A 27,880-nucleotide genomic window follows, 5' to 3' on the forward strand; every position below is an offset into this window, starting at 1 on the left:
TTTTAATCCTTTTACAATTAGATCTCACTACTCCAAATATCTTCTTTCTACCTTCGTATTTTTAATTTGCTAAATATGTAATAGTGCTAACATTACGGAGAGTCAATTTTTTAAATACAATTTTTTAAATTTGTATTTTTAATTTCATGATTCTTGAAATTCTCTAAAATTTTATATTCGAGGATTCGAACGGTTCAAAATTCGATAACGTATCGATATAGAGACGATCAAATAACAACAAATTAAAAACCTTGAACACGGCAATCTCGAGAAAGTTGTGTTCATTTCTGAATTCTCTTTCGCGGCTCGCACTAATGCAACGAGCGAGACTATTGACTTTCATTCTCCAGCACGATACACGAATATCCGAAGAGAATGCGCGCGCCTCGAATACACCAACGATGCCGTTCACGATGCCGAGTCGGGACGCGCAAAGTTTTATTCATCAGCAATGTTCCCTTTAGCGCAATAATAATTCTACGCATCGTCAGTAACGTTTATCGCCAATGTCATTCGCGTCGCATTGAGAGATATATTTTCGCCGCCTCGTGTATCGCGCGGTGCGACGTTTGATCGTCGCGGTGCTCCACTTCCGGGAAGAAACCGGAGCGGCGCTAGGCGCTACACGGGGGCACGGGGGCGTCGTGGAACGGAACGTAGCGTAGCGGGACTCGAACGCGCGAGCGACGGGGGACGTGGGGACGCGAGAACTGTCCGAAGATGACGACGGTGGCGATCTCCCCAGCCATGCCTCACGCCAACAGCGGAATAATACAAGTCGTGAACGAGAGTAATCTGAGCAAGATCGAGAGGTGCGTATTTTCCCTTCCCGTGTCAGGTCCTGACCCGCGGGCGCGGTTTATCCGGCCGAGAGAGAGATATACCTAACTCTGTCGATCCGCTTTGCAGCTTCCTCAACGACACGGCTTACAGAGAGGCCATTGAGAATTCATCCAATTACAATAGCCGACTATGCCGGGAACGACGTCTTCGCATGCCCTTCCTCGACTCGCAGACAGGTAAGATTCCGAGCCCGTTTGCACCGTTTACACGACTGTTGTCGAATAAATCAAACAATCGGCTAATTAACGACAGTGCTCTGGTATTGATTTTCAGTCAGACTCATTGTAAACGTCGCTATCTAAAAAAAAAATGAAATTGTCAATGTCAACTATATTCTGTAAAGGCTTGCTTTAGAAAAGATAATATTGATTTTTTAATTATCACACCGAGTATCTCTTATACTTAATTGGATAATGAAGTGTATCGATTTGTAGTTTAGTTAACCGGGCAATACAAAGATATTTTATAAATATAGAAAGAAAATTTGTTAATCTAATTATATTAATTAGTGCCAATTTTAATTTTTATATTCCAGTAGTTACATTAATTGCAATATATTAATTATAATTACAATTACGGTGATAATTTATCGATATGATTTTGTCTTTAAACAATAGTACAAGAGCTTGTTTGAAATCGCAGGTGTTGCGCAAAATCACTCTGCACTTTTTATGTCCTCGAGAGAAAGATTGCCTGGCTTATTGCACGGCCAGATTTACACTTATCCAAGCAAACGATGGCGAAAGAAACGCCGGCAATATTTAATGCATTATCTACATCCAAAACGAGGACCAAGGGGAGATACGGAAGATGGAACGGAAGGCGTGGAAACTATTACGCATGTAAATGACGATAGCAAAGATTCGGTGGCACTTAAAGGTACATAAAATTAATCGTCAAATTATTCTACGTAAATTGATTTATCGATATCAAAAATTATTTTACTTGGACATCTTTTTCAGTTATTTTACTTAGACCAGTCTTAATATTTCATGTAAATGAAAAATTGAATGCTTTCAGACGAACACAGTAAAGATGCTTGGTATTATGACGAGCAAGACATGTTAGATATGGATGCCTATGAAGAACCTGATCCTGATAGCGACTATGATTACGAGGAGAGTTATAGCAGTAAACGAAAACGCAGAAAAACTCGTGGAGGTGGTCATCATCCTGCTCGTAGTCATCCACCTACCACAGATACTCCGAGCGGTAAACGTACAAAAGTAAGTCATAAGGCAAATATAAAAATGGATAACAGATACTTAAAATGTAAAATATCAATATAATATAATCTACATATTATAGTATCTACCGATTTATGATATTGTAAATATATATATTTATACAAATTACTCTATGTGAATCTTGTGTGATCAGTCTGTAGATGTGATTTTATTTAACGCAGGGTGGTGGCCGTGGACGTAAAAAGACCAACTACGACTCTGTTGACTCTGATAAACCGTTCGTTTGTGACCGTAAGTTTAATCATAGATACAACTACAAATGACCATTCTTCCTGTTATTAGTTTATTATAAATATTATCGTTATTATTGTTTTGACGTTTATTACTTCAAATAAGTTATAAACAAATGAATAGATTTTTTCCGTTAAAAAATTTGTTAATTTTGTTCACCTACATTCATATCAATATATATTACAACTTGATTATAGTATATAAAATATGATGGAAGATTGAAATAAATTGTTAAATTGTTAAATTGCAGTTGAATATATGGTAATATATAGTTGAATAATCTTATGCAATGGTAGTCCAGGCAATGGTAACTTAAATACGTAACAAACTATATGTAATGCGGGAAGGTGCTTTCTAGTCTTATTTTCTCATTATCGCGATGACTTAATCTTGTTTGTTCAGAGAGATTGATTAATCATATAATAGTCGGTATTTTTTGTCCAAATTCAAATACCGACATATACAAAAATTTAATTACAAAGATTTTATTATGCGAGAAATATATCTTATTATTTTGTTTTTTACTTGAGTATGGGCAGTCATGGTATGATTCTGAGTGCGAGGCAGAGACTAGTCGTACGTTCCAAATATCCAAAACTTTGTGCATAAATAGTATACGCTTTTTATATGTCTATGCTCTTGAATGTTTCTCTACATTTACTAATCGGATTAAAAATAATTAAAGGATGGATATATAATCAAAATGTAATCAAAGATTTATTATATCGCAGTTTAATTAAACTAACATTTTGTCATTTAACTTAACTATATTTCACTTTGATTAAAAGATGAATTACTAACATACGATATTATTATGTCAATCAAAAGCTTGAATTTCATTCGGCACTTTATAATCATCACGTAACATTTAAATTCAAACAGTAAAATTTTTTAATCACGAGTCACTAACTCTTTTGTAAAGACATGTGAGAATTGCCTTACATATTTTTCTCAGAGAAACAGCTCGCTTATATACTCATTATGCACAAATTTATTGGAATTCGATTGTATTTAGCATAAGTAAACAAGAGAAAAAGATATAAAAAGAGAATTTAAAATAACTCTTTTTGAACAATCTCGTTATTATCTGGAAGGAGTATAATAGTCATTACTAATTTGGTCAAACTTTTCCAAACACAAAGTCTATGAATTAACTCGAATGTGCCTGCAATCTGTTTACTTCTTGAAACCACTCCTGTTAGACTAGCAGATAATCTAAAGACATTTGGTCCGGTTATACTAAGCTCGTGTTTGAGACACAATTTTAATGGAGCATTGAACTTATTCTCGTTGACAGTCGAGCTAAATGTCACCGGCCCAAATATCTTCGGACTAGCTCTACCTGCAATAATAACAGAGCAAGAATGTACTGGCTCACACTGTAGCGAGCTCATTCTGTAGGAGTACAAGCATCAAGCCTTGCATCGTATTAGTTTTGCTTCTTGGGCTGGAACTCCTTCACTGCTTGTCCACATATAGACTCGTAGGTGGATAGGGATGTGTACTGGTGCGGAAGGTGTGCAAATGTTATCCCTGACCCCGCCCTGTCAGCTTTATATACTGTCCCGTACTACCTCCCTTGATCGTCCGTTAAACGAAAGGTCTGTCTTATCATTGGACGTTGCATTGGATGGATTGCGGGAAAACAGTATTTGCACTTTTGCAGTATGCAGCGCACGGTATAAGACCAGACCCGGTCTGGTCTACCATTACGGTCATTCCCACTCTACTTCCTCCGGTGATCCTGCTAAGGAACTAAGTCCCAGTCCTGCCGAAGTTGAACCTAGGAGCGTTGCAGACACCGCTGCTTCGAACCAGCCAGGTTGGAGCCAAAATCAGCTCAGTTTTCTCACTTTCCTTTAAGCCCGCGTTTCTTACCCCTGATTCAGCCTTCCCCCCCTTCCCTCCGCGCCGCCTCCTTCCCCACTTGCCATTATCTTCATTCTTGTCCCGATCACGCAACTCATCCGAGAACTTATCCCAATATAACAATTTATAATATATATATATCTTTTTTTTTACATGTACTGCAAATGTGTGTGCATGCATTGCAAATAAGATATCATGACGTTTCTTCTCTAATTTTTAAATTTTTCTATTTCGAAATCTGTATGTATTGAATTTATACTTTCTTGCGATGTTCTATTACATATTATGTGTCAAGCTATCTATACATATATATATCATACGGATATAAAAAATATTCAAGCTAGTATGATATATGAGATTTTATTTTGCATTGTATAATTAAATATTTGCGTATATCTTCTTTATTTGTGTACATATAGGATATATTTTACATATCAAAATGGGAATGTTTTAATGAATAAGAAAGCGATAATTATTTGTGCTGCATGTATTTTGCAGTAGCATGCTTCTAAACAATATTATAGCGAAATGTTTTTTTTTTTTTTATATATACATAAGAGAGAGGAAAAAGATCGTCAAGTCCTGTAGGTTGGTATTTTTCGGTGCGATTACGACGTCGTGGCTCTTGAGCGTTTTGTATGTGTGTGTGTGTATGCGTGTTCCTTTTTCATTCTCTTCTTTTCATTTTATCAGTAGCTCTTTTTGTAATCCCTCTTCGGCATGATTATAGTTTTTTACGAATGAGCCTAACAAGTGTAAGAGTTCTTTTATTTGCTATTTTGACGCTTGTATATTACTCCTAGAGCGATTTTGGCTTCGATTCTCTTATTAATGAATGTTGAGGCTTCGTTGAAAATCAAATACCTATTTATATCTTTGAAATTACCTGTAGCTCGAATACGTTTGAAAAGCCGTTTGTTTGTATCTGTCTGTACTTGGAATCGATATATATATATATATATATATATATATATATATATATATATATTTCGTCGTTATATATCTTGGATTTTGCTGCTGGTGATGGAATGTACTGATTGACATATGCACTTTGTTATACTTACATATAATCAGATTTGTTTTTTTTGTTGTAACAGTCGGTTGAGTCTTGTGAAGTTTAGAATAATTGATTTCGTTATATATGAAGAATGCGATAAGACAAAATTAATAGGCATTACAGACTGTTTATGTACGCATCGCATACGTATGTGTACATAAACAGGTTGTATAGCAATTACTTTGACATTATACAGAGTGTCCCGATTGCAATCGTTACTCCCGATTTTTTTTTGCGATTTTTTGATTTTTTATATTACAACAGTATTAGTGATAACTGTGTGAGATTATCAAATTAAAATTAACACAGAGTCTACAATTTGTAACTTAATTTTTTCCAAGATTATCGTAATCATTCTTCTGATTTCTATCTTTGCCCCTTTTATTGCGAAACGCACGACAACGGATATGGGGACTCTCTGTATACATTCAGATGAATTCATCGAGTCGCCTCGGACTCTATTTCGGGGATATTCCCAGTCTTTGCAAAGATATGTTTCACCATAACCGAATCGATTATGAATAAAAAAAAGAGAGAAAGAGAGAGAAAAAGAGAGCAAGCTAGAGCGAGAGCGAGAGAGAGTGAGAAAGAGTCGACTATGAATTTGTCTATTTTGTCTCTATTATACATATAAAGCCGGTGTGCATGGTCATCAGCTTGTGACGGCAAAGCGCAACTGGGTATGTTGATCGGTTTGTGATCAGGTGGTACACGTCGGGGTCGTCAGAACGCTACCTCCTCGAATACCTCGAGTCCCTCCCCGGCGGCGCCTACCGCCGCACCCACTGCGGGAACGGCGGGATCGCAGCCGCAGCAATCGCAGCAGCAGCAGCAGCAGCAGCAGCTGCAATCGGCCGTGCAGGCGCCCGTCGCCCCGGCATCACCCACCGTCCCGGCGACCAAGGAAGATCATCTGCCGGCGGCGTCCTCGCCCGGCGGCACCGCCGTCTCCACGCTGCCGTCCGCGGAGACCGCGGGCGCGACTGGCGGCCCGCCCACCCCCGGGGGACCGACCGCGGAGAAGAAGCCTGGCGGCAAGTCGTCCGCGGCCCAGCCGTCCCCGTACTGCGACTTTTGCCTGGGTGACGCGCGCGAGAACAAGAAGACCGGCGGTTCCGAGGAGCTGGTGTCGTGCAGCGATTGCGGCCGCTCAGGTAAGCCAGAGGAAAAGATCAAGCGCAAGTACACCCGGCGAACGAATCACAATTAACTCGCACTGTCGCCGGCGTGCGACGACGACGACGACGACGACGACGACGACGACGACGACGACGACTACGACTACGACTACGATTACGACGACGACGACGACGACGATGGTAATCACGTAGTCAAATATATTCATTGAAATCGATATATTCCGAATTGGCGGTGAGAGTCGTACGTTTCTACGGACGACAGTTCTATTTTCTACGTCTCTTTGCGAAATTATATCGCGCACTGCGTTCTTGTGCATACACATAGCCAAATACAACTCAAAAAAGAAGAAGGAGGAAAGAGAGAAGGAATCGGCTTGTTGCAATATCTTGCGTACGCTTTCTCGCGACACGCGCGAACGTGCGAGGTGATCAGCAGTTTATTTACGGGATGATACATGATTTGGAGATCACTTAACGCGATGGTTACGGAGAATATTGGGTATATATATGTATAATATATATATACACACGTGTTTTATGCTATATATAATCGTTTATACTTCCATGTTTCAGATGTTAATATCGTGAAAGACATTAAGTAATTCGTTAATTTTACGAGCAAGCAAGCAAGCGTACGTGCCCTTCCTTACGCAAAGAGAGGACCTCGCTGTTTTCCATTCGTATATATTTCAAAACGTATACCTACAATTGTTAAACGCGCAATCGAGATGTTTATCCGTTACATTTGTACAATCTCTCTTCTTTACCGTTTCGTTAAATGCGTTAATCACGAACGAGCACGTACAAGATGTACGTTAAAAGTGTGAGATATCCATTATCGGATTTTGTAGATCCATGCATGCTCTTCAATACGCTTTAGGTTTACCGAGATAATAGGGATGACTTTTTGAGTTGTATAAGGTTACGGTTGTCGCGTGACGCGTCTTGTCACTGCCGCCAAGGGTAGTAGAAAAGAAACCATTGCTGTTGCAACTGGGTGCAATAATTAAGGAAGGAAAGGAAAGAAGGCATTCTCAATTATCTGCACAGTGTAGGATCAAACGGTTACGAGCTTTACATACACTAGTCAAAGGCGAGGAATACAAAACATCGTTTTGTCAATGGTGCAACTTGTCGCATCTGAGTAATAGGAATTTTCAGGAATTCCTTTACTACGCGAATTTGCTGTGATTTATAGTATCTCAATGATTAGTTTCTAAGATATTGAATCGGTAATGCCGTAATAATTACGAGGAAACAAAAAAAAAGTCTTCGTCAGTCTGAGAGAAGTCAAATTTTCGTCGTGTGTGTGTATGCGTGATTGGACGTCGAGTAGCAAAATCGACGATTCGTTTTGCTTTTACGCGGAATTGTACGCAAAAAATTTGTTGAAATTCCTGTTGCACAGTACCAACAGAGCACGTATTGCGGAGGATGTGTTTGTCTTCTGTTTGACAGTGTATCCCGATATTTTCGTTATTGTGTTAGAAATCAAAAGGGAAGGGAGGCGATGCACGGCGTGAGAAACGCACCGGCAGGTTTAGAAGAATTTTAGATGCTATATATATATATATATATAAGTATATATATATATATATACTTTATATATCCAGCACAATCATGAGAATCGTTTTAATGAAAGCAACGTATTTATTGTAAGATACTGAGAGATGTTGATCGCGCGTCACTTCAATATTTCTACGTTTTCCCGAACGCTTGTAAATACTTTGGTGGCTTTGCGTTTGTTGGATATTATGAGGTTTTAGACGATGCGAGCTAAGAGCGCAGCGCAGAAAGAGGAATAACGAAAGAGGAGAGAGTGCAATTCTAAGGATCTCCGTATCTTCCGCGACTTTGGAAAAATTCCGAATAGAAAGATCGAATATATATAACGACCGCAAGAATGATGTTTTTATCTATTGAATAATTTCGATTGGTATATATACTTGTTTAACGACTCGTTTATGTGTTCATTACGTTTACTTTTACAATCGAAAAATTGCGTCTCTCAAAAGTGAAATTCACGGAATGAATTCACGGAAATGAGAGAGACCTTCGTTATAACGCAAGATAACGTTTTTTACATGGTGTGCGCGCCGCGTAAAAATCTTTCGTTCGAATAGCAGAGCTGTGTACTTTGAGTAACAATTTGTCTCTCAGACAATCCTCGTTATCTCTTAGACAAGTTGTTACTCGAGAGACCTCATTTTACGTCCTCACATTAGCGAGTTACTAGATTATTAATGTTTCGTCACGTGAACCGCTACATGTGAGATGGTAATTTAAGGTAGTGAATTTATTTACGTGGATTTTAATTAACACATGTATAACAGAGTGCTCGATGTGATCGCGATGATGTATATCAGATTTCGTTATAAAGGATTTAGGAAAAAGGAAAAAAATGGAAAAAACGCGATCGCGCGCGTTCTTGTTTAATCAGAACTGCTCGTTGATTTCTTTCTAATGTGTCTCACATTCCATTGTATCTGCCGCCTTTTAATTACCTTTAGTTGTGGGCATTAGCTTCTCCGACCTAATGTAGTATAACCCCGCTCCTTGCTATTACCGTTATTTGTAATGACGCAATATATATTTATTACATATTTAACAAGCAAGACGAAGATTATGGGGATAAAGCTTACATTTTATAGATTTCCATAAATGGAATTCTCTTTTCACTACCGACCGTTTTTAGTTAGGCTTCCTTTCTCTGACAATTGCGTCACACATAAAACGTCGTGACTAATATTCTTCTTGTAGAAATCCGACATAGCTTAGTTTTGTACAAGCTTTGATACTCGTACAAATATCATTTTGACTAGGGACAACAGGATACCGTGTATGAAATTTAATGTAATACCTTATGAGTTTTTCAGGCGTAAAAGAACGCGAGAACGGCGTTAAAAAAACTAGCTTCGAAACCAGACTCGAATTATTTTATACATTTTTTCACTGATTATGATATAAGTATGTCGCAAGTTTTACATGTCGCTTATTTTACACTCATACGCCACACAAGTTGTAACGTCGTCGTACAACATTTTACTTCCTATACTCGCGCAGACGCGTGTATTGCACGCTGTCCTTTTTTTTATACAATGTATTTGACTTCTGGAGTATTTGGAAATGATTTTACAGCCGTGAAACCAGCCGTCTTCTTTAATCGTAGAGCTTCGTGTTACAGAGTACTTTCTAATATACATATATTATGTAACTCGAATGTAGAAGGCTATCGACAGAGATACGTTACAGCTTCTTTACATATAGCATATGATACAACGTAGGATATTCTATTATTTAACATGGTATAGCTAAATATGGCAGACTTAGAGGATACTACGTTTTGGTTTTCTTGTATAAATTGATATTATATTATCCTTAGATTGTCGTAAGAAAAACTCACATGGTATAAAAACAATGGAAGCATGCAGATATATAGTTCCTCCTTGTTATATATAAAATTGAAGATTTGTTATTAGGCAGTTTTAATTAAGCAATACCCAATGAGGCTTATAAATATAGTATTTAAGTCACACTAGTTATATATAAATATATATATATATATGTGTGTGGCTTCATATATATATATATAATATATATAAAAAATGTGTGATACGTTATATGAGTTGCGTGTTGTGTGCATGACAATGAGAGAAAGAGAGAATTTACGAGAAAGCGCGAGAGTGTGAGAGAGCGAGAGAGAGAGAGAGAAAAAAGGAGCGAGGGAGAGTGTGCATCTGCGACGTTTATATTGTGCTGCGCAAGAAAGAACGTGAACTATTCCAAGGTACGCCCTGCTATTACTTACCACCTATTATTCCAAATAATAACAGTATGTTCAAAATGCAACATCAAAAAAAAAAAAAAGGAAATTACAAATATCATGAAATAAAATATTCTGTGCGGAAAAACATGAGGACGTATCATTATTCCGGACGTTTTTAGTGCTGAGGAAAGGTGAAAGACATCCTAGAGTCGTATCTTTTTTGTAGACCAGATTTGTCATTGGCTCTCTTTCTCACTTGTGTAAAAATTTCGATTTGCGATGAGAAAACATCGAAAAAAAAAGTAGATTTACGGGAGAAAAAATAAATAAATAAAATGAATAGCTTGGAGTTCACTGTTCTTCGGCACAAGATAACTGTCCTGGCACCTTTCTACTCGCATCCCACGACCGATCTCCTCGTTCCGTCCCCAAATGCGTGTTCCTTGACGTGCGTACGTTCTTGTTATAGGGCATCCAACTTGTTTGCAATTCACTGCAAACATGATCGTTTCTGTTCGCAAGTACAGGTGGCAGTGCATCGAATGCAAATGTTGCTCTATTTGCGGCACCTCGGACAACGATGTAAGTATATACATACATATATATCCCGCAATCTCTCTTTCGCAGAACTCGTAAAGCAAATGACTTTATCACGCCCGGTAATAGAGGCGTGCGCGAACGAACGGCACGATATCCATTTCGATCTTGATCGTGAGAGGATCGGAGAGTATTTTCTTCGCATTGTCACTTCGCGTCTCGTTTTCTTAAGCAATCGCATCTCGTGTCTCTCATAAGTAATTCTGACGTTTATTCGTGGATTGACGCGCGCTGTCGGACGAGTATTTGTTGGTATTGGTATTAACGAAAACCCCGGTGAAAATAAATGTAGTATATAGCACTACGCGCTTCATACGCGACCATAGATTCACCTGATATTAACGGTTTGGCGAACTGAAATAGGATCAGTTGCTGTTCTGTGACGACTGTGATCGTGGCTACCACATGTATTGTCTGTCTCCGGCTCTTGCATCACCTCCCGAGGGCTCCTGGTCTTGCCGCCTATGCATAGCCGAATTTCATCGCCGTGATTAAGTCCACTTTTATAGATAAGTCGCGGAGCTGTATCCATCGCGCTGTGGTATATAGCGGTCATCTTATTAGGAGAATTAGGAGAGTATTCACGGGCTCACCATATGTAGTATTATATAAACGGCGTGTTGCGCGCAAATTTGTTCGAGAGGAAGAAAAAAGAAAAACCCAGTAAGGCAACTTCATCGATTACTATTTATTACGAAATTTGCATTGATCCATCGATTTCCCCCCCCTCCTCCCTCCCGTTAAATTATGTTAATGATAACGATAACGATAATAATAATTAGGAGGATACGTTTATATATATAGCGTTACTACATTAGATATCTCAGGCACTGGTGATCTCAACGAGATAAAGATGTAAGGAAACACGTATTTATAATTTAACTGAGATAGCTTCTACGAATAGATGTATAAAGACACGTCGCAGTCCAACTGTTAGCAAGGTTCCATAAGCGGAACGGACAAAGAGATTACTAATTTTAAAGATAAAGACGGAGTTCGATTTACCGACGACGTTAGATTTTACATTCGTACTGAACAAAGTATTTTTTGCTCATTTATATACATATATACACACATATATATATATATATATATATATATATATATATATATATGTATATATACTCTTCACAGCGATATTATTAATCTGAATGTGAACGAACGAATAGAGATTTAATTAAAGATCGCTAAATAGGACAAAAAATACTCTCCTAGTTCTAGATTCTGCTCTACTCTTAGTCAATGATATTTGAAATTCGGTTGCTTTCAGAACTTTTGCAATTGCTTAAATTTAACGAAAATTTGGCGATCTCGAGTTTTCACGGTAACTCTTAGCTCCTCGCCAAACGACCCGGTCCGGGCCCGGGTCTCATAGGAAAAAAAGGAATTACGGAAAAAAAATTCATATTCTAGATCATGATATTAATAGTATTTGTTCCATGAATAGTGATAAATAGAATATTATCTGTTTCTCTGTATGTATCATGATACTAAAAGCTTTTACACATAGCTATTAGTAGCGGACATAGCTGTCATATACAGACTTGAAGTACTGGAGGAAAATTATATTCTACATGTTCTTCGTCATTTATAGCTCAGTATTTTTATATTTTATATATTAAATGTACTTAATTTAAGACGGCGCTGTGGGTGATATTTGGTATTCGTTGATTAATGTAAAACCTCATTTTTCAATTTCATCGATCTTACGACCGCCTAATTGTACTATCGTTAGATATACACTTGAACTTCTCTCTATCGACTCACCCTTAAGTTCTTCTTTCCGACTTAGAGAGCGATGGATTTATATTTTATATCGCTTACTTTTAACATTATGTATATGCAAATTTGAAAATAAACATTAGTTTATATATACAAACCGGATCATTAAGTTTAGAGCAATCTTATTGCGTGCCATTGTATACTTTTTCGAGACTCTGTCTCTGCAGGAGAAAGAAATATAACAAACGACATAACTCACGAACAGGTGCTATATTTCAGGGATTAGGTTTTCTTTCGAATATTATCATTTACTTTGTAATATTGGCAGCGATGTTTTTAAGCCAAGGGGCACTACGATTCTACGATTATAGTAAATAATTGCTATCCACAAAAAATGTAATGTAAGATATAAGGAAAAAAGTTAGTAATCCGAAAAATATAACATTTTTTCATAAAAATAGCATTAACATAAATATATGTTGGACTATTTATTTCAGATATTCCCATTCTCGATTTCTTCGTGCAAATGAAGAGAAACGTATAAAAATATTCTAATTTTTTTTCTAGCGCAAGTGAGACGGTGAGATGCAAGTTATAATCGCGTTTTATCTATCTTATTACTTCCGTTAATCGATCTCGACTAAGATCTCGGACAGATCTTTCCGCTGTAAATCAGGTATAGTGGCGTCTTTGGCTGGATAACCGACCGGCAGAAGTAACACGAGCTTCTCGTTGGCGGGACGTTCAAGAAGGCTGCGTATAGCCGGTCCACAGTTCATTGGCGTGGATGTAAGGGTCACCAATCCGGCGTACTGTGTTTAAGAGTAATGTGATGAATTAAATATAAATTCACAATCATTAAGCAAGAAAAATATCGCGAGCAAAGTTCACGAGCTACACCCTCATTATGGGATGCAAAATTTTGTAAACATATTCAATGATCAGGGATCATTTTTCGGGGCTCGATACTTTTTTTTCTCTTGATAAATTAACTTATATATAGATACTATATTTTTCGTGAATTTTGTGTAAGAAAGACTCTTTGGAGCAAAAGATTTGAGATGCTAATATTCGTCGCAGGAAGATATTAAAATCACCTGTATAGCGGTAATGAGAATTCCACATGCGATAGAAACGCTCATTTCATGATAATAATGAATCTTTTTCTGCCCGTTTGGCAATGTGCTGTAAGTTTGCTTGAACACAAGTATCAGGTATGGAACTGTGGTCAGATATTCCTTTATCCAATTGGTCCTTAGTGGAGACAAGTCAGTCGTCCATTTTATACCCATCCTCTTCTTGTAATTGATTTCCTCCTCTTGCTCCACGATGTTTCTGATTTTCAATTTCGTAGTCGGATTAGATATCGCAACAAAGGTCCATGGCTCTGTATGCGCGCCGCTGGGAGCGGTACCTAAATAAAAAGAAACGTGAGTACGTAGCTTGGAAGATGCGAGCTTAAGTGGAACAGCGTCTTGGCTCAGCTTATTCTAAGCACTAGTCGCACTAACACTGTAACTTCTCGGATCACCATCGACGGCATTAAATTTCAATTTCGGTATTTTAACGCATAACTTATCCTATGGATTGTTTTTTTTTTTATTTATTTATACAATATCTGTTCACACATCTCTTGAAAAAGTTTGAAACGCTGAGTTATTTTCAAATCGTGCGGTGCTCTCCCGCGAGTACTCGAATCTTGAATCTTAGAAGAAATCTCTCACTTTTAATTGACAAGTGTCACCGAAGTGTACCTGCGGCCCTTATAATTTCACGGATAACTTCCCTCGGGACGGGATCCGTGCTGAAGAATCTCAAGGTCCGCCTCGCCGCAACCATTCGATAAAATTCTGACGCATGGGCTAATAACTCCTTTTCGGACTTCCGGACGTAGTGATACGGTACGTGCTTGAGATCGCGCGATAAAGCGGGCTCCACTTCACACGACGTTTTGTCCATTTCTGGAAAGAATTTATCTTATCAAAATATATCTTATCGAAGTATGTGTGTGTATCTTGGAACATAGTCTACGTATGAATCGACGATAAATCAGAAAAGAAAATGAAAGATATTGCGTCCTTATGAAATTACATAAAATTATTTCGGAATAATACGAAAGAAGGATTTCTAACGACAAATCGTAAATTTTTTTTAAACAAAAAATGAAGGGGGAAAGTGTAAATCGATCAATTTAATCATTTATATATTGCGACGTAAGTCGCGAAAAATTTCAACAAATAAACTGTTACAATCTTGATAAAAAAAATAACAAATCAGTTATTTTGACTGCTTCATAAAATTTACAATTGGCATATTGCTAAGTTTGCTAGTACTTTACTTTTCGTTTTTTTTTTTAATCATCCCGTGACCATTAACCATCGTTACGTCGTTTCTTTGTAATCCGATACGCGAAGGTCTCTATCATTTACCATCAATAAAATGGCTAATTAATATTATTAAGATCTCGAGCGAAAGGGCTCCGAATGAGATGTTTTCGTCGTTTTTACGCGTTTTTCTTTTCAAAATGAGGCGAATATGACCGACAATCACGCTCCATCCAACGTACGAGACGTAGAATCGTCCGCTGCGACATTACTTTCACTCGGGTCCGTGGATTCGTCAGATGCCGTGAATGCATACGTCCCACTTTGTGCGGTTCCCTTGGCTGGTCGTTCGAAGAACTTTTTAAACAAGACAAATGAGACGACGATAACGAGTATGTGATAGAAGTACTTGGTCGTGAAGGGTGCGTATTCGGCGAACATCTTTACGCACGACGAGGACAGTCTTTTCACAGTTTTCACTCGCTACTGGTCTCGCCACTATCGAACGGGGCGATCGTATACTCGGCCAAGTCTCGATCAGATAACCGTGATCAAATGATGTCAATATCGGGCGTTCACTGCAAAACGTGAATGTGTACAGTTTAACTCAGATGCCCCTGGTGAAAAAATGTCTCAGAACTTCTTATATTATTAATTAGAATTTCTATAAAATTTTTCAGACTTTCTTCGAACGCTCATAATTTTTCAGATTTTGAAACAAAAAACAGACAAAATAATAGTAAAATATTTCAGATTTTTCCTGCCAACGCATCTTTGTAGGAATCGAAATAAATGTGAGAAAATCGGTGCAATTTATCAGAAATGGTCATACATACAGATACTGAAATATCCCGAAAATTCTCGTCCAATTATTTCTAAAAGTATCTGAGAAATTTTATATTTTTCCAGGATTTTTTACAAGGTCTTTCCGTTCTTATAAAATTTCTGAAAAATTGGCAGGTGAAATTTTTTCACCGGGAACAAGCAGTCCATCAAGAAGAGACAGGAGGGTCTTTTTTTCTCTTTTTCCGCTCTTCGGTAATTAAAATTTTGTCGAGTAACTTACGATCAGTATTTGTCTTCGCGATTGTTATAAGATTCCGGGAGAAACAAATTATTTTTCTGAAATCGTAGACGACCGATACGCCCTTTCTTTCGTCATGCGAAGTTTTCTGGTCTGGAATGCTGAACAAGTTTGTGCGATTCGACGATCATTTATACTTTATACTTCTCATTGTCGGACTGCAGGCTAAAAAGAAAAACGAAAACGATATCGCACTCGTGGCGTGTTACTTTGCCGGCTTTGAACGGCTCTGAGGTTCAACATTGTTACGAAATATTTATCGTGGCTTTGTTATGAAACTGCTGGCCAACGGGAGAGAGGATCTTGCCCCTCGTTTACTTTCGATATCTTATTGTTTGCCACTCCTAACGAAAATTCATAAATTTCGAAGGGACAAACAACTTCTCGCGTGTTTATAGGAGATCTTCGAAACGATGAGTTTTTTTTTTTTCATGTAATATCCTTATAAGCTACAAGGCGATAGGTTCAAAAGCGTTTCTTTTTTAAGAAACAAAAGCAATGATTTAACGAAGACCGCATGTAGCGTATACGGACAAATTTACGTCAAATTGGTGAAACGAGAAAGCCAGTCCGAACGACGAGATTCTATCCTGTTCCAGATCTCATCGCTTATTAATGATATACTGTTTGTCTCTGTGTTTTTCTTTTTGCTATCTATTACATATTTTACAATGTAACTCGATGATCAACTGAGCGAAGAGAACGATCGAGAGCGATATAGCACGAGTATAATCGCGGAACACTCGGATACTCGAATTCGACAGCGAGTTTGTGCCGCTCCGTTTCAAAGATAAAAACTTCTGGTTTTCCGATTGTATTAGTACGCCGTACGCCGTACCGTAAGCCGGCATTCCTTCCGCCGACAGTTATCTCGGTTCGTTGAGATCTGGAGATCACCTTAAGCGCGCGTCTCGTTTGCATTTGAAACGCGTTTTCCCCTCGTTTACCAAATACAACGGCTGGGAATATATAATCGAAATCGAGAATTAGTTTTTGGAGACTCCTAATAGCTTTATACTCTCTCGCACCATTTACGTATTACATAACTTCGTCCGGCAACGGGTCGATACCTGGGTTAAAACGAAAAGAGAACAGGGAAATACTAAATTAAGAAGTGTTCTCGCACAGGTTTTTTTTTATCATAAGATACTAGTAGCTTTTAACTACCTGGCGTGGTCTGAGCTCCTTATGTCCTGCAGTTTATTTATACTTCATTACACGATGCTTATTTTGTGTAAATACAATTTTTTATTGTCAATTTTTTAATTTTATATTATTTTTGTGGAATTTTTCAAGCATATATTTTTACATTAATTTTTGTCGAACACTTTTCATGCGCACTTTGTTACGCAATGCTTACTTGTATAATAAAATGCACTAAACTTAAAAATTATCGCAAAATATCAATAAGTGAATGAAATCGGGAGTTCATGGTAATAAACTATATTTTCCACGGGGGTCTAGAGAGTAACTGTGCAAAATTTGATCCAGATCGGTCAAAGGGTTTAGAAGTTAATAGGCTGACATTTTACTTTGTATATATATATATATAGTTGTACAGAATTTTTTGTATTCCTATGTATGAAACTTCCGCAAGAAAGTTTTGCTCGGGGCAGGATAACATTCTGTAATCCTGGTTAAAAAGGGAAATATTTTTATCAATTCTTGCACCTCTTTTTCTTCTCGTTATATTTTGGTGTTGACGATCAACGAATTAATTCTCCGACTTTGTGGTGCCAATCTGACGGCGCCGGCGTATATATTTTCTCGTTTTCTCTCTTGTTTTACGATCAACGTGATGAAACGCTCGCCGTGCTGACCTTGATTATCAATAAGGAAAAATCGATACCTAGAATTAACGAGAACGTAGTATATACAATGCCCTCCTCTGAGGATGGAATCGCAGAAGATATATCGCCGGCTGCGTACGGTCCTTTCGCGATCGCGGCAAATAATATCGAAGGCTGCGTTCGACACTTCGGAACTGCTTCGTCTAATTGTAAGATTCGTAGGAAAAAAAAAAAAAGAAAAAGAGCGAAGAAAGATAAGAAATCGCACGAAATCGTCGAGAGCAGGGCCGTGTCAAGCACTTCGCGAGCAGTCGATGAAAAATAGTAACTTTCAAAAACTCAATTATATTCTGCTCGACAAAATTACGTTATTTATAAAAGCTCGTTCAACTACGCTACCACATATTTCCCTTTGTCTTTTATTTCGTCGATTTCGACATCAAGTATCTATATACACGAACGGAACAGTTGGCTTGGAACATGGTTGCATCTATATATCGCATCAGCCATATCATACGAAATATATATCGAATGTTGCAGCAGCGACAGTCGGAGACGTCGGAGTAGATTCCTCGCACTTTGTTTAACTCAGGGTCGAGCCGCGATTTCAGTTGGACGTACACCATTGGGGACGCAACATTCGCCAAAAGGTACGGCATTATGCGTCTCGACCGTTATACGCCGCCGCGAGTGTGTATATACCAAGCTCCGTCGAAACGATAACGCGGTATAATCTCGCGATAGGCGCGCATTTTATTGGACGCGTTTATACGTTACGCACACGCCGCACACGCGTTTCGATCGAGTCTCGCGCGCGCTTTCCGCGCGTCGCGTCGAGCTCCGAATTCGCCGCGACGGATTCCGTTCTCCAACGAGGAATCCGTTCGGGTGGTGGGGGGGGGGCGCGAAACCGGGTTGACACGCGCCTGAGTTCGGTCAGCGCGCGGCGGCCAATGAGCGGAGGCGCGCGGCAGCTGCGCGCTGCGCGAGAAGCGCGGAGCGCGCAGTAGCGAAAACGTGGACGGGGTCGGGGTTGGTGAGGTTGGTCTCGGGGTCGTTCGGCGACGGCGACACGACACACACGATTGCGGGTCCGTCGTCCGCACCATTCGGGCGCGGCGAATCGGGCGGTCTGCGGTGGCGACTGGCGACCATGTAAAAAGGGCCGCGCCAGCGGCAACGGCGGCGGCGGCTCTAACCTTGTGTGACTTTCCGCGAGGCGAGTTCTTTTCTCCGCGTGTGTGCGACGAGCGCGACGAGGCGCCGGTGTGCGCGCTCCGACTTGCACCTTCTGCACGCGAAAAATCGGTGCTCCCGGCTCCTCTACGCCGTACGTATTGTATCGCGCACTTCGCACATACGTGCAAACAGGTACGTATATATATATACACATACGCGCGCGCGCGCGCGCGAAAGGACACACGTGTGCGCGTACCGCGATACACGGTGCGCGAGAGACGTTTTCCGACGCGGATCGGATATGGGCGTACCGTGTCGTCGCCGCGAAATGCGCGTCGATTGAGCCGCGGGTCGAGCTCGACGTTCTCCCGATCGTGTGACGTTCCAGCAGGAACGACGACGATAACGGTGTGACAAGTGGGAGGGGAAAGGGGGGGAGCAGAGGACAGAGTGCGAGCGAGCGAGCGAACGAACGGAGGAAGAGAGCGAGAGGGTATGGAGAACGCCATGCAGCCGCTACTTCCACCGCCACCACCCCCGCCCGCCTTCGACATGCCGCGGAGCAGCACGGAGCAGACGGTCACCCACGAGTTGATATTCGGTACGTCCATGCTATACTTGCTTTTTTCTCTCCGCCACCTCGCGAGAGCCTACCGTAAAGAGCGTATAATATAAGGTGTCGAAGCTCCGGCGATCTCCGCTGATCGCCGCCGAATCGTGGATCGTGCGATCGAGGGAGCGATTTGTCCCCCCCCCTCCCCCTCCAGATAGAACAGCCATGAATTAATAAAAATGACGATTTCTAGGTCGCTTTGCCATCGTATTGACTTCATTGCGACTCTCTTTCTGACTTGGAACTCCATTTGACGACAGAAGCGCGTTTCGCGATCGCGAGCTCCGTCCGAAGTCGCATCTCGGCTTCGATATATCATCGTCGTACTTCGTCGTTCTGGGACTTTATCGGACTCGGACTCGCATATCTCAATGTCACCGACGCTGCCCGAATACGTTCCGTTCCGTTGACACGCGTCGCCGTCGCGTCTCCGTACTCCGATAGTAATATCGTATAGGGATACATCGCGCGAGGAAATACCTACCTCGACGTGTGTGCGTGTGTCACTTTATAAAACGTTTCGGATCGGACGAATATTATATAGGTAACAGCGGCGTAGCGCCGCTGACGCGCGCGCGTGCGACGCGTCGCATAAAATTAAAACTTGCGACGACGAGAGAAGATGAGTTTTTGCGAGGAAGAAAGAGAAGAAAAGAAAAGAGAAGAACCCCCTCTCGCGCGTCGCTCTCTCGATCGCGTTGTTGCGTCAAGATAGCCTCCGAGAGGCGCGCGTGGCTTCCCGCCGCTAGATAAATAGGCTTTCTCTATATTTAACCGCGGTATGTAAACATAATCAGACGCACAAGCCGTTCGAGAAATTATCGGTCTGATCCGGTCAAAAACGCGCTGTCCCGCCGCAAAAAATCATTCGCTCGCGTCCGCCAGATCTGCTGGCAAAGGCAATGCTTCGGGGGTTTGGGTATCCGAGAGCAAGGAAATAATCCCGGTCTCACAATGGCCACTGAAATTCGTTAGGCTGCATTCTTTCCTTCTCTCTCTCTCTCTCTCTCTCTCTCTCTCTCTCTCTCTCTCTCTCTCTCTCTCTCTCTTCCAATTTTTTCTCCAGACGTCAACGATATATGCGCCGGCTGGTCGAAGAAAGGTATAAGACGTTTAAATTACTAAAACGTCTTTTCTTTTGTCTTTATTGTCTCCGAAAGACATTCTTTTCGTCGATGTTTTTACAGAAAGAAATATCGGTAGAAACCTTGCTATTTTCATTCGTTAATTGTTATAGGAACGCATTTTTCGTATATTGTCCGTTTTAGCTTCAGGCACTTTCTATTTCTTAGAAAAAACAGCACGAGATGTGTCTTTTATTGACGCCGGCGGTTGGTCTAAGACTTTTGTGTCTTTCATCGTTACTCTTTTTCATCTTCTCGTTCTCATACCTGCTAATTGATATTTCTGAACGTACCTCTGATCCTCCGAAAGTAAAAAAAGTAATCTTGTTTAAGTTCTTTACACAATGGCAAGGAAAAGAAAATTATCGATGCCCTTTTTTAAAATTATTGAACTTTTTTCTTAAATGTCTCTGTCCATCCTCATCTGTAGATAACGAATTATCCGAGGAATTATCGGAGAATTGTTGTTGGTTAACAGCGAGGTTAACAGAGTATTTTATTATCGTATATTTTACTATCGTCTTGGCTAGAAAGTTATATAGGTGGGTTTTTCACGGCAATAAATAAATATTCCTAACTGTATATAAAATGTGTATCTATATAAATGTATATATATATATTTTTTCTATATATATTTATTCTAATAAATTGTATGTATCATAAATATATATCTATATAATATCTTTACATACATTTTTTTTTTTTTTTTATATATCACTCATTTGCTACAACAGATCTCTAAAAACAAATTTTTCCAGAAAATGAGCGAATGTTTTGAATCATTAAAATTTTGTAATATCGTTTTTAAATGCGATTTTGGTGTAATAACTTGTAGAGCGGTAAAAGTATCATTAGCTCTTTATTCAAATACCCGTTCTTTTTTGACCAACGATTAAAAAAAAATGACAATTTTTGAGTTATGTTGTAACAAATGTGCGATATATATTGTGCATCTAAAAAACATATATTATTAATTATTGTAACACTCACCTGCGAGCACACTAAACAAAAATGCGGCAAATTATATAACATTGCTTAATATTTATGCGTCACGGTGTATTTAGATTATAGTTTAGAGAAATTACAATTTTTTAGATATCTCACATCACTAAAGTTACATAATGACGCAGCGTAGAAACGCTGTGAAATTGTTTGTCACGAGGCAGCCAAATATATGCTTATAGCCTGGGACCAGGAAAACATCATTTGTTTAGGTATAGTTTCATCGAGGAAACATCGTTTTATCTGTATCGTAGTATATATCATAGTTTCCTTTCTATATTTTTTTTTTTCAATCCAAAATATGACATAAATAGCTCAACGATATTAAAATACCTAACTGCCTCGTTGAATTTCCATTTAACAAATTAATATTAATTATATAATTACATGCCGTTAAATAATTCTATTACTGTTAAATTAATTAAATCAAGTGCTGCAATTAGGTTAAGTGTCCGATTTAATAAATTTTAATCCTAGTATTTTGCGCGCGCGCACGCGCGCACGTGTGCCGTTCTATAATGAGAAACAAAAGGAAATAGGAGGAGAGAATTGAGCGCGACGATCACGTGAGATATATGCGATATATGATCAAGTGTACTACTATCAACTGTCGTTGCTGTTAGCGCGGTATCGTAGCACGGAGTAATATTACATCGTGGACCGGCGCCAATGATTAAAGGCCCGGCGTATCTCGACGGTTTTCAACGTCGTATAGCCGATTATTTATTCAACAGAAACGACGTGCCGCCACCTGTTAAAATGCACGCGAACTCGTTGAGTGAACATTCCGCTTTGCTCCTCGCCGTCTCTCCCCGCGCCGCCTAGATCTTTCTTCGAACTTTTTTTATATGCTTGACATTTAATTTTAAATGTTACGTAGGTGCCACCCAGAGCCCGTGTTACTATTCACAATTGTTTGACAATTGCGTGTTTTTAACAAACACACACACACAGAGAGAGAGAGAGAGAGAGAGAGAGAGAGAGAGAGAGAGAGAGAGAGAGAAAGAGATGAAGGAAGCAGCAAAGTCACGGAATGACTCGCGGTATTCGTCGCTTCTGGAAATTCTAACTCTTTATTCGGAAAACAAAGAGAAGAATGAAATGCATGATGAAATGCTGCAGCGATATTGAATCCTCTGAAGTTGATTTTCCATTACCCCTGAATCTAATATGTTTTACTTTACTTTGAAAAGTTTTATTTCTGAATTTCTTGAAATTTACTTAAAATCATCCTTTACCTTCTCGCCAATTTTATTCACGCTTCGCGTACAGTAGTTTACAGCAACGATAATCAGTATGTTCGTGAGAGATCTTTTTGCCCATGCCGGAACATAATAATATAATTCGAGAGATATAAAGTTACATCATAAATTATAACTTTTTAGTACATAATTTTAACATTTCTCGATTGCTCGTTTAGCTGGTCCTCGAACTTTCTTCACTGTTTTTTGAGACGCACGAGCTTGATTTTTTTAATACATCTTATATATAATTTCCGATCACTATATATTATTTCTATTTAATCTCTTCCGCGTTATATTTGTTACTTTCGGTAAGGCGACTTTTTAGACCGCGCGGGATACAGCAGCGAGATTTCCGTTTGCTATCTTTCGCGCTATTTGCAAATGACCGAATGCTGGAGTATAGTCACGCTGTTATCGCGCGAAACACGATTGAATCGTCTTGGCTACGGTCTACGAGCGCACCCGCGAATCCTGTTCTCGTCGAGAGCAGAAATAAAAAACCGCGAAGCCGGCCGCGCGCCCGCGCCGTCGTCTTCGTCGTCGGGTTTTCGATAGACACGATATCGCCGGAGCCGGTTTCCACCGACGACGTTGGCTTCCCGGTGACAAACCCGCGTGAATGTTATCCAATCGACCGCAAATGTCGCCGTTAAATCGTGACACCGAAGCTCTTTGACCGTAAATTCGCGCGATTGACGACTGACGAATTTTATCTCCGGGTCCATCATTTATATGGCGTACGTAAATTCATTATAATCTCTCGTTAACAGTTGTCGCTCACTGCCCGCTAAAATGTTAAACGCCAAAGACCTGCAATGGTTACGAAATTAAATAATTTTAAATGTGTACCTTTTTTTTTTAGTTTATTGAAAGAAAACTTGCATTGTGGGCTTTGAACGATAGGAATTCGCAGCAAATAATTGCCAATTTTTATTGACATTTCATATTTATTATAATTTACAATTATATTGTACTGGTGGAATATTTAATATAATAATGTCATTATAAATTATAATCTTTATATAATTCAATTTTAAGCGATTACGAGAATCGCGTTATTTGTTAAATAAGGATCACGCAAATCCAGCAATCACGGATAAACTTTTGAAATCATTCGGGCAAATTGAAAGTTGAGCCAAAGGGAAAATTCCATACTACCATTCCACCATTGAAGCCCCATGAAATATTTACTAAAGGTCAAAGGTAAGCGGGACGATGGTTTTCTGAACTTCAGCCCCGTGCGTTTGAGCACACTGAAGCAAAGCGCATTATCGGCTTGTAAATTTACGATTGTAAACGATGAATTGAATAACCTCTGTAAATCACCTACAGAATTGTAATATTAAATGTTTCTCATAAATTTTTCATATCTTAACCTTCGGAAACGTGATTTTTCTTACCGAGAAAATTAGATCTAGAATCTATATTATTAATATAACAAGAATCTATTGTATTTCTTCCAGGGAAATTTATTACATTATACATCTTACATCGTTTATCTTACGTTTTGCTATACTTAATTTACTTATCATAAAGTCATATTAGTAAAAGTTAATAATTCTCGCAATACAACGTTCGTATTTTTCTCTTTTATTTTGTCGTCCGATGATCGGTCAAAATTTGATCGTTTCGGTGCGTGAATTTTTGAAAGGGAATCGCAGGGAAGGGAACCGAAACGTAAAACTCCGGCTAAAAGTTAACGACTATAGTTATTTTGAAGCTTTCGAATATTTGCAATAGGCGGTATTTCTAAAATTTTCGAAATACCGGCTTATTTCGTTCATGCATGCTCATTTGAATAAACAACTTTTATGTACACACTAGGAATTCCCAATCTGTAGCCTGCAGGCTGGATCCGGCCCTCGTGTGTGAAGTCTCATGTTAATAAACGTTAATAATTGTCGCAACAAAATGCTCGTATTTTTCTTTTTTATTTTGTCGTACGATATGATCAAGTTTTATCTGGCACAGCCAAGAAATCAAAGGCCAAGAAATTTCAGCGTTATAATATAAGAGAATTTTAAAATAAAGATGTCTTGTTTTTATATGATTTTCCAAAATGAAACTTATCTGACCGTTCGGTGATTACAAATATTTTAATATGGCCTTCTTGAGATAAAAAAAGGTTGAGAACCTTGAGAACCTCTTGGGAGATACACCATTCGTGAGTAAACATCCGTTCGAAAAAATATGTTAAAAACAAAATTAGCGCTCACTTGCTCACTATCAGTGCTTCAAACGCATTGCGGTATCTTTCAAAACACATACTTCAAAATACATCCTATAAAACTCTTTTGAGTCTTATTTTCATAGCCGATCAAATATAAAAAATTTCTTACTTAAAAATTTCGGCTGTGAAAATCAATTCTTATTAAAAAATTTTTTAATTTCTTATTTAAATTTTTCTAATTTTTTATTTTAATAATTTGATAAGATTATTATTACATAAATAATTATAAATGATTAATTATTTGTTATTATTAATTAAATTATTTTAAAAAGAATAGATATAAAATATCCCATAGCTATTATCTTTTGAAAAATACCGTGTGTGATCTTGAATCCTCTCTAAATTTCTTTCGTTTTAGTTGTTGTGAAAGATTGTTTGTATTAAAAATCCTTTTTTAATGTATCTTTATAATTGCTTTTGCATGTAACGTGTTCTAATTAACGATATCGAGTAAATATTGAGAATTACTGCCATATTTTACCATAAAAATGATACTGTGAAAAAGAGATATGTAAACTTCGATAAAAAAATAAGTGTTAAAATATCACACGATTTATAATGGAAATGTTTACACTTGTTATTCATGCGATTTTACATATCGTTTTTTTTTTTTACAGTATTTGACGTACTATGACATATTTTTCATTCGGCTCTAATTAGATTAATTATACGAAGCAAAGTACGATATTGCGGCCAATGCGCAGCGCATAGGGGGCAAAGGGTTATCCACCCTGTGAGAAACACGGGAGTTCCGCGTGCTTGGCGTATGATATTTCATTGTTTTCCTTTTCTTACCGCACGACCGCGACACCACGCGTCGCGGCGACCATTACGTATAATTTCGATTTTCTCGAAATTCCTGGTCTGCGCGAAGAGCAGTTCGGCGTTCGGAGTTCGGAGAGTCGCGTTATGTAACCTCGGGGCGCGGCGTCGCGCTAGAGCCGTCCCTGAAGAGGGGGCCCTCGGTGTTTTCCAAATCAGCTGTTAGCACTCGGCCGGGCAGCGGGAGAGAGGGAGGGTGAGTGGAATCGGGTGGGGTGGATAAAGCGCTCTGGCTCTGGCTCTCGCGTAGGGTCCGTCGGTCAGGTTATTCAGTCCACAACGACCCTGCGCGGCGAGTAGGTACATACATCGTGTGGATTCTCGCTCGCGCCTCGTCTAGTTCCGCTCGTATATTGTGTGGTGCGTATAACGCGCAACGGACACCGACAATCTCGTCTCATAGCGTCGTGCGCCTGTCGCGGCGAGACTGCAGACTTTCGCGAGGACACGCGCTTCGTGCGGATCTCGCGCGTTATCGAAACACGGGACTGTTACCGTACTGGTGAAAGTGAAGCTTTTTAAAGCCGATTGACTGGATATACGACGAGGTGTCCGAAATTGTTTCCCGTTGCGTCAACGTTCGGCAGTGTCGCACACTGGCGTCGACGTATCCGTGACCGACATTCTCATCCTCTCATCCTGGTCCTCGTCTTCGTCAACTCGGTCGAAACGCGGTCGGAGGTATCTGACGAGAATTCCTGCAGTTTCTATCTAACAATAAGACTTAACGAGGATACGGATACCCTGGGCAGAGACAGATACTCATTCTTGTTCTCGTCAGACTGATAAAAAAAACTACGCGGGATCAACACGTCGTGGATAGGCTCGCATGCGTCGACGTCCTCGGCGGACTCGCACTCCCGGGGAAAAACGGGGCGAGATATTCGCGAATCTGGTCAAGGTCCGCCGGCACTTGTCCGACGATCGTGCGAACAGCCGGACTGCGAGCGTGTCGCTCGCCGCACGTTGCGCGGTGGTTCCCTAAGTGTGTCAGTAGGATAACTGACGGCGTTTATATACGTTTCGTTTAACCGACGCGACGCTTCGCGATCGTTGCGCGAAAAAGTTCGACTTATGTCGATCGCCGATCCACCGTCCCCCGCCTCTTTCTTCCTACTTTTTTGTTGTCTTCATTCCCGCTGACGTTGCTTCGCGCCGCGGCGCGACAGTGACGTACGCGGCACGCATCGTACCCCCCGGGTCCGCCGTTTCGCGATGGAGGAAGAGGAGAGTCTCGTGGCGACCGACACTGTCTCGGTCCCGTCGAAGAAGGAGAGCGGTTATTTCGAGGAAAACTGCGGTGACCTGAGCGACGTAATCTTCAGTAATTACAATCATTACGGGGCGCTCCTCAGCGTCGACCCCGCTGGCATCTTGATCATCAACGAGGCCAGACGCTCGGATCACTGGGAGGAGAGCCGGCAAGGATCCTCTTTTTCTTCCGGCCTGGTCGAGGATATAAACGACCTTGACGTTAACGACTCCGACGAGGCTAAGGACGACGTCGTCAAGGACCCTGACGATGTTGAGCGCGACGTCGCCGAAGGCTCCGAGATAGTCGTTAACGGCCGCGTAGGCTCCGAGGAACTTGCCTATGCCCGCGAGAATTCCGAGCCGATCTTCCGTGTCCGAGACTCCAAGGCAATCGTCGACTCCGAGGCACCTGCCTGCGTTCACGAGGACACGAAGGCAGTCCTCTACGTTCACGGAGACACCAAAGCGGTCGATTATATCAACAACAGCTCCGAAATAATCGATTGCACCGAAGAGGATTCGACGAATGTCGAGTGTGCAACGAGCCCCTCCATCATCGTTGAGGACTGGGATGATGTGGAAATATCTGACGACACAGGTAAAACCACCCCCTGTCGATGATATAGATGTTACATCAGCGTGTCTTACGGATCCTTTTGTTCATAAAAAGCCACGTCTTTTCGTTGTTTGTACTTTGCTCGTCCGTCGATTACTATTCTTCAATGATCGCAGGCTCATTGTCA

At 40.0% G+C, this 27,880-nt stretch overlaps 3 protein-coding genes across 20 annotated transcripts in view; 2 read left to right on the top strand and 1 right to left on the bottom strand.

Moving 5' to 3' along the window:
- Window positions 1–618: 618 nt before the first annotated feature.
- D4 (double PHD fingers d4) lies at window positions 619–12,946 on the top strand. Of its 5 annotated transcripts, none has more exons than XM_077406478.1 (10): window positions 619–812; window positions 910–1,019; window positions 1,486–1,722; window positions 1,864–2,069; window positions 2,252–2,321; window positions 3,988–4,143; window positions 4,749–4,778; window positions 5,952–6,401; window positions 10,622–10,734; window positions 11,113–12,946. In XM_077406478.1, exons 1-10 carry the CDS (start codon window positions 721–723, stop codon window positions 11,242–11,244), a joined length of 1,596 nt encoding a protein of 531 aa, XP_077262604.1. In that variant the 5' UTR covers window positions 619–720; the 3' UTR covers window positions 11,245–12,946. The 5 variants fall into 5 exon arrangements, with proteins under 5 accessions (XP_077262604.1, XP_077262612.1, XP_077262626.1 ...); XM_077406508.1 differs by having other exon boundaries at window positions 795–812; window positions 1,461–1,722; XM_077406486.1 differs by lacking the exon at window positions 4,749–4,778 and having other exon boundaries at window positions 620–812.
- On the bottom strand, window positions 12,690–19,208 carry Iyd (Iodotyrosine deiodinase). 12 transcript variants are annotated; one of them, XM_077406568.1, is made up of 6 exons: window positions 19,160–19,177; window positions 15,862–16,044; window positions 15,038–15,373; window positions 14,226–14,432; window positions 13,569–13,885; window positions 12,690–13,283 (listed from the first exon to the last, which is right to left on the bottom strand). In XM_077406568.1, exons 3-6 carry the CDS (start codon window positions 15,234–15,236, stop codon window positions 13,098–13,100), a joined length of 909 nt encoding a protein of 302 aa, XP_077262694.1. In that variant the 5' UTR covers window positions 15,237–15,373; window positions 15,862–16,044; window positions 19,160–19,177; the 3' UTR covers window positions 12,690–13,097. The 12 variants fall into 12 exon arrangements, with proteins under 12 accessions (XP_077262694.1, XP_077262686.1, XP_077262678.1 ...); XM_077406560.1 differs by lacking the exon at window positions 19,160–19,177 and adding an exon at window positions 18,869–19,007; XM_077406552.1 differs by lacking the exon at window positions 19,160–19,177 and adding an exon at window positions 18,187–18,460.
- Window positions 19,092–27,880, top strand: part of LOC143897653 (ribosomal protein S6 kinase alpha-5) — a 37,318-nt gene continuing 28,529 nt past the window's right edge. For 2 of the 3 annotated variants that reach the window (XR_013256969.1, XM_077406461.1), the window contains exon 1: window positions 26,563–27,735. Coding sequence is in view for 2 of the 3 variants with exons in the window: in XM_077406461.1 (XP_077262587.1) it covers window positions 27,099–27,735 (637 nt within the window). In the remaining variant the exon portion in view is untranslated. Of the gene's footprint in view, window positions 19,450–26,562; window positions 27,736–27,880 lie in introns of those variants that run through there. The other variant, XM_077406468.1, reaches the window with a different exon arrangement.

The sequence above is a fragment of the Temnothorax americanus genome, unplaced genomic scaffold (genome assembly GCF_048541705.1).
Source record: "Temnothorax americanus isolate GAGA-0224 unplaced genomic scaffold, ASM4854170v1 Scaffold1, whole genome shotgun sequence".
In the NCBI taxonomy this organism is placed as follows: domain Eukaryota; kingdom Metazoa; phylum Arthropoda; class Insecta; order Hymenoptera; family Formicidae; genus Temnothorax; species Temnothorax americanus.

Bases quoted from the DNA above. Each gene is read 5' to 3' on its own strand.
- Iyd (XM_077406602.1), bottom strand. From the start codon at position 15,236: ATGTTCGCCGAATACGCACCCTTCACGACCAAGTACTTCTATCACATA. The intron at 13,886-14,225 runs GTACACTTCGGT...CTTTTTATTTAG, and splicing joins TGAAATTATAAGGGCCGCAG to GTACCGCTCCCAGCGGCGCG. The intron at 13,284-13,568 runs GTGATTTTAATA...TCTTAAACACAG, and splicing joins TTCTCATTACCGCTATACAG to TACGCCGGATTGGTGACCCT.
- D4 (XM_077406478.1), top strand. From the start codon at position 721: ATGACGACGGTGGCGATCTCCCCAGCCATGCCTCACGCCAACAGCGGA. The intron at 813-909 runs GTGCGTATTTTC...TCCGCTTTGCAG, and splicing joins AATCTGAGCAAGATCGAGAG to CTTCCTCAACGACACGGCTT. The intron at 1,723-1,863 runs GTACATAAAATT...GAATGCTTTCAG, and splicing joins AGATTCGGTGGCACTTAAAG to ACGAACACAGTAAAGATGCT.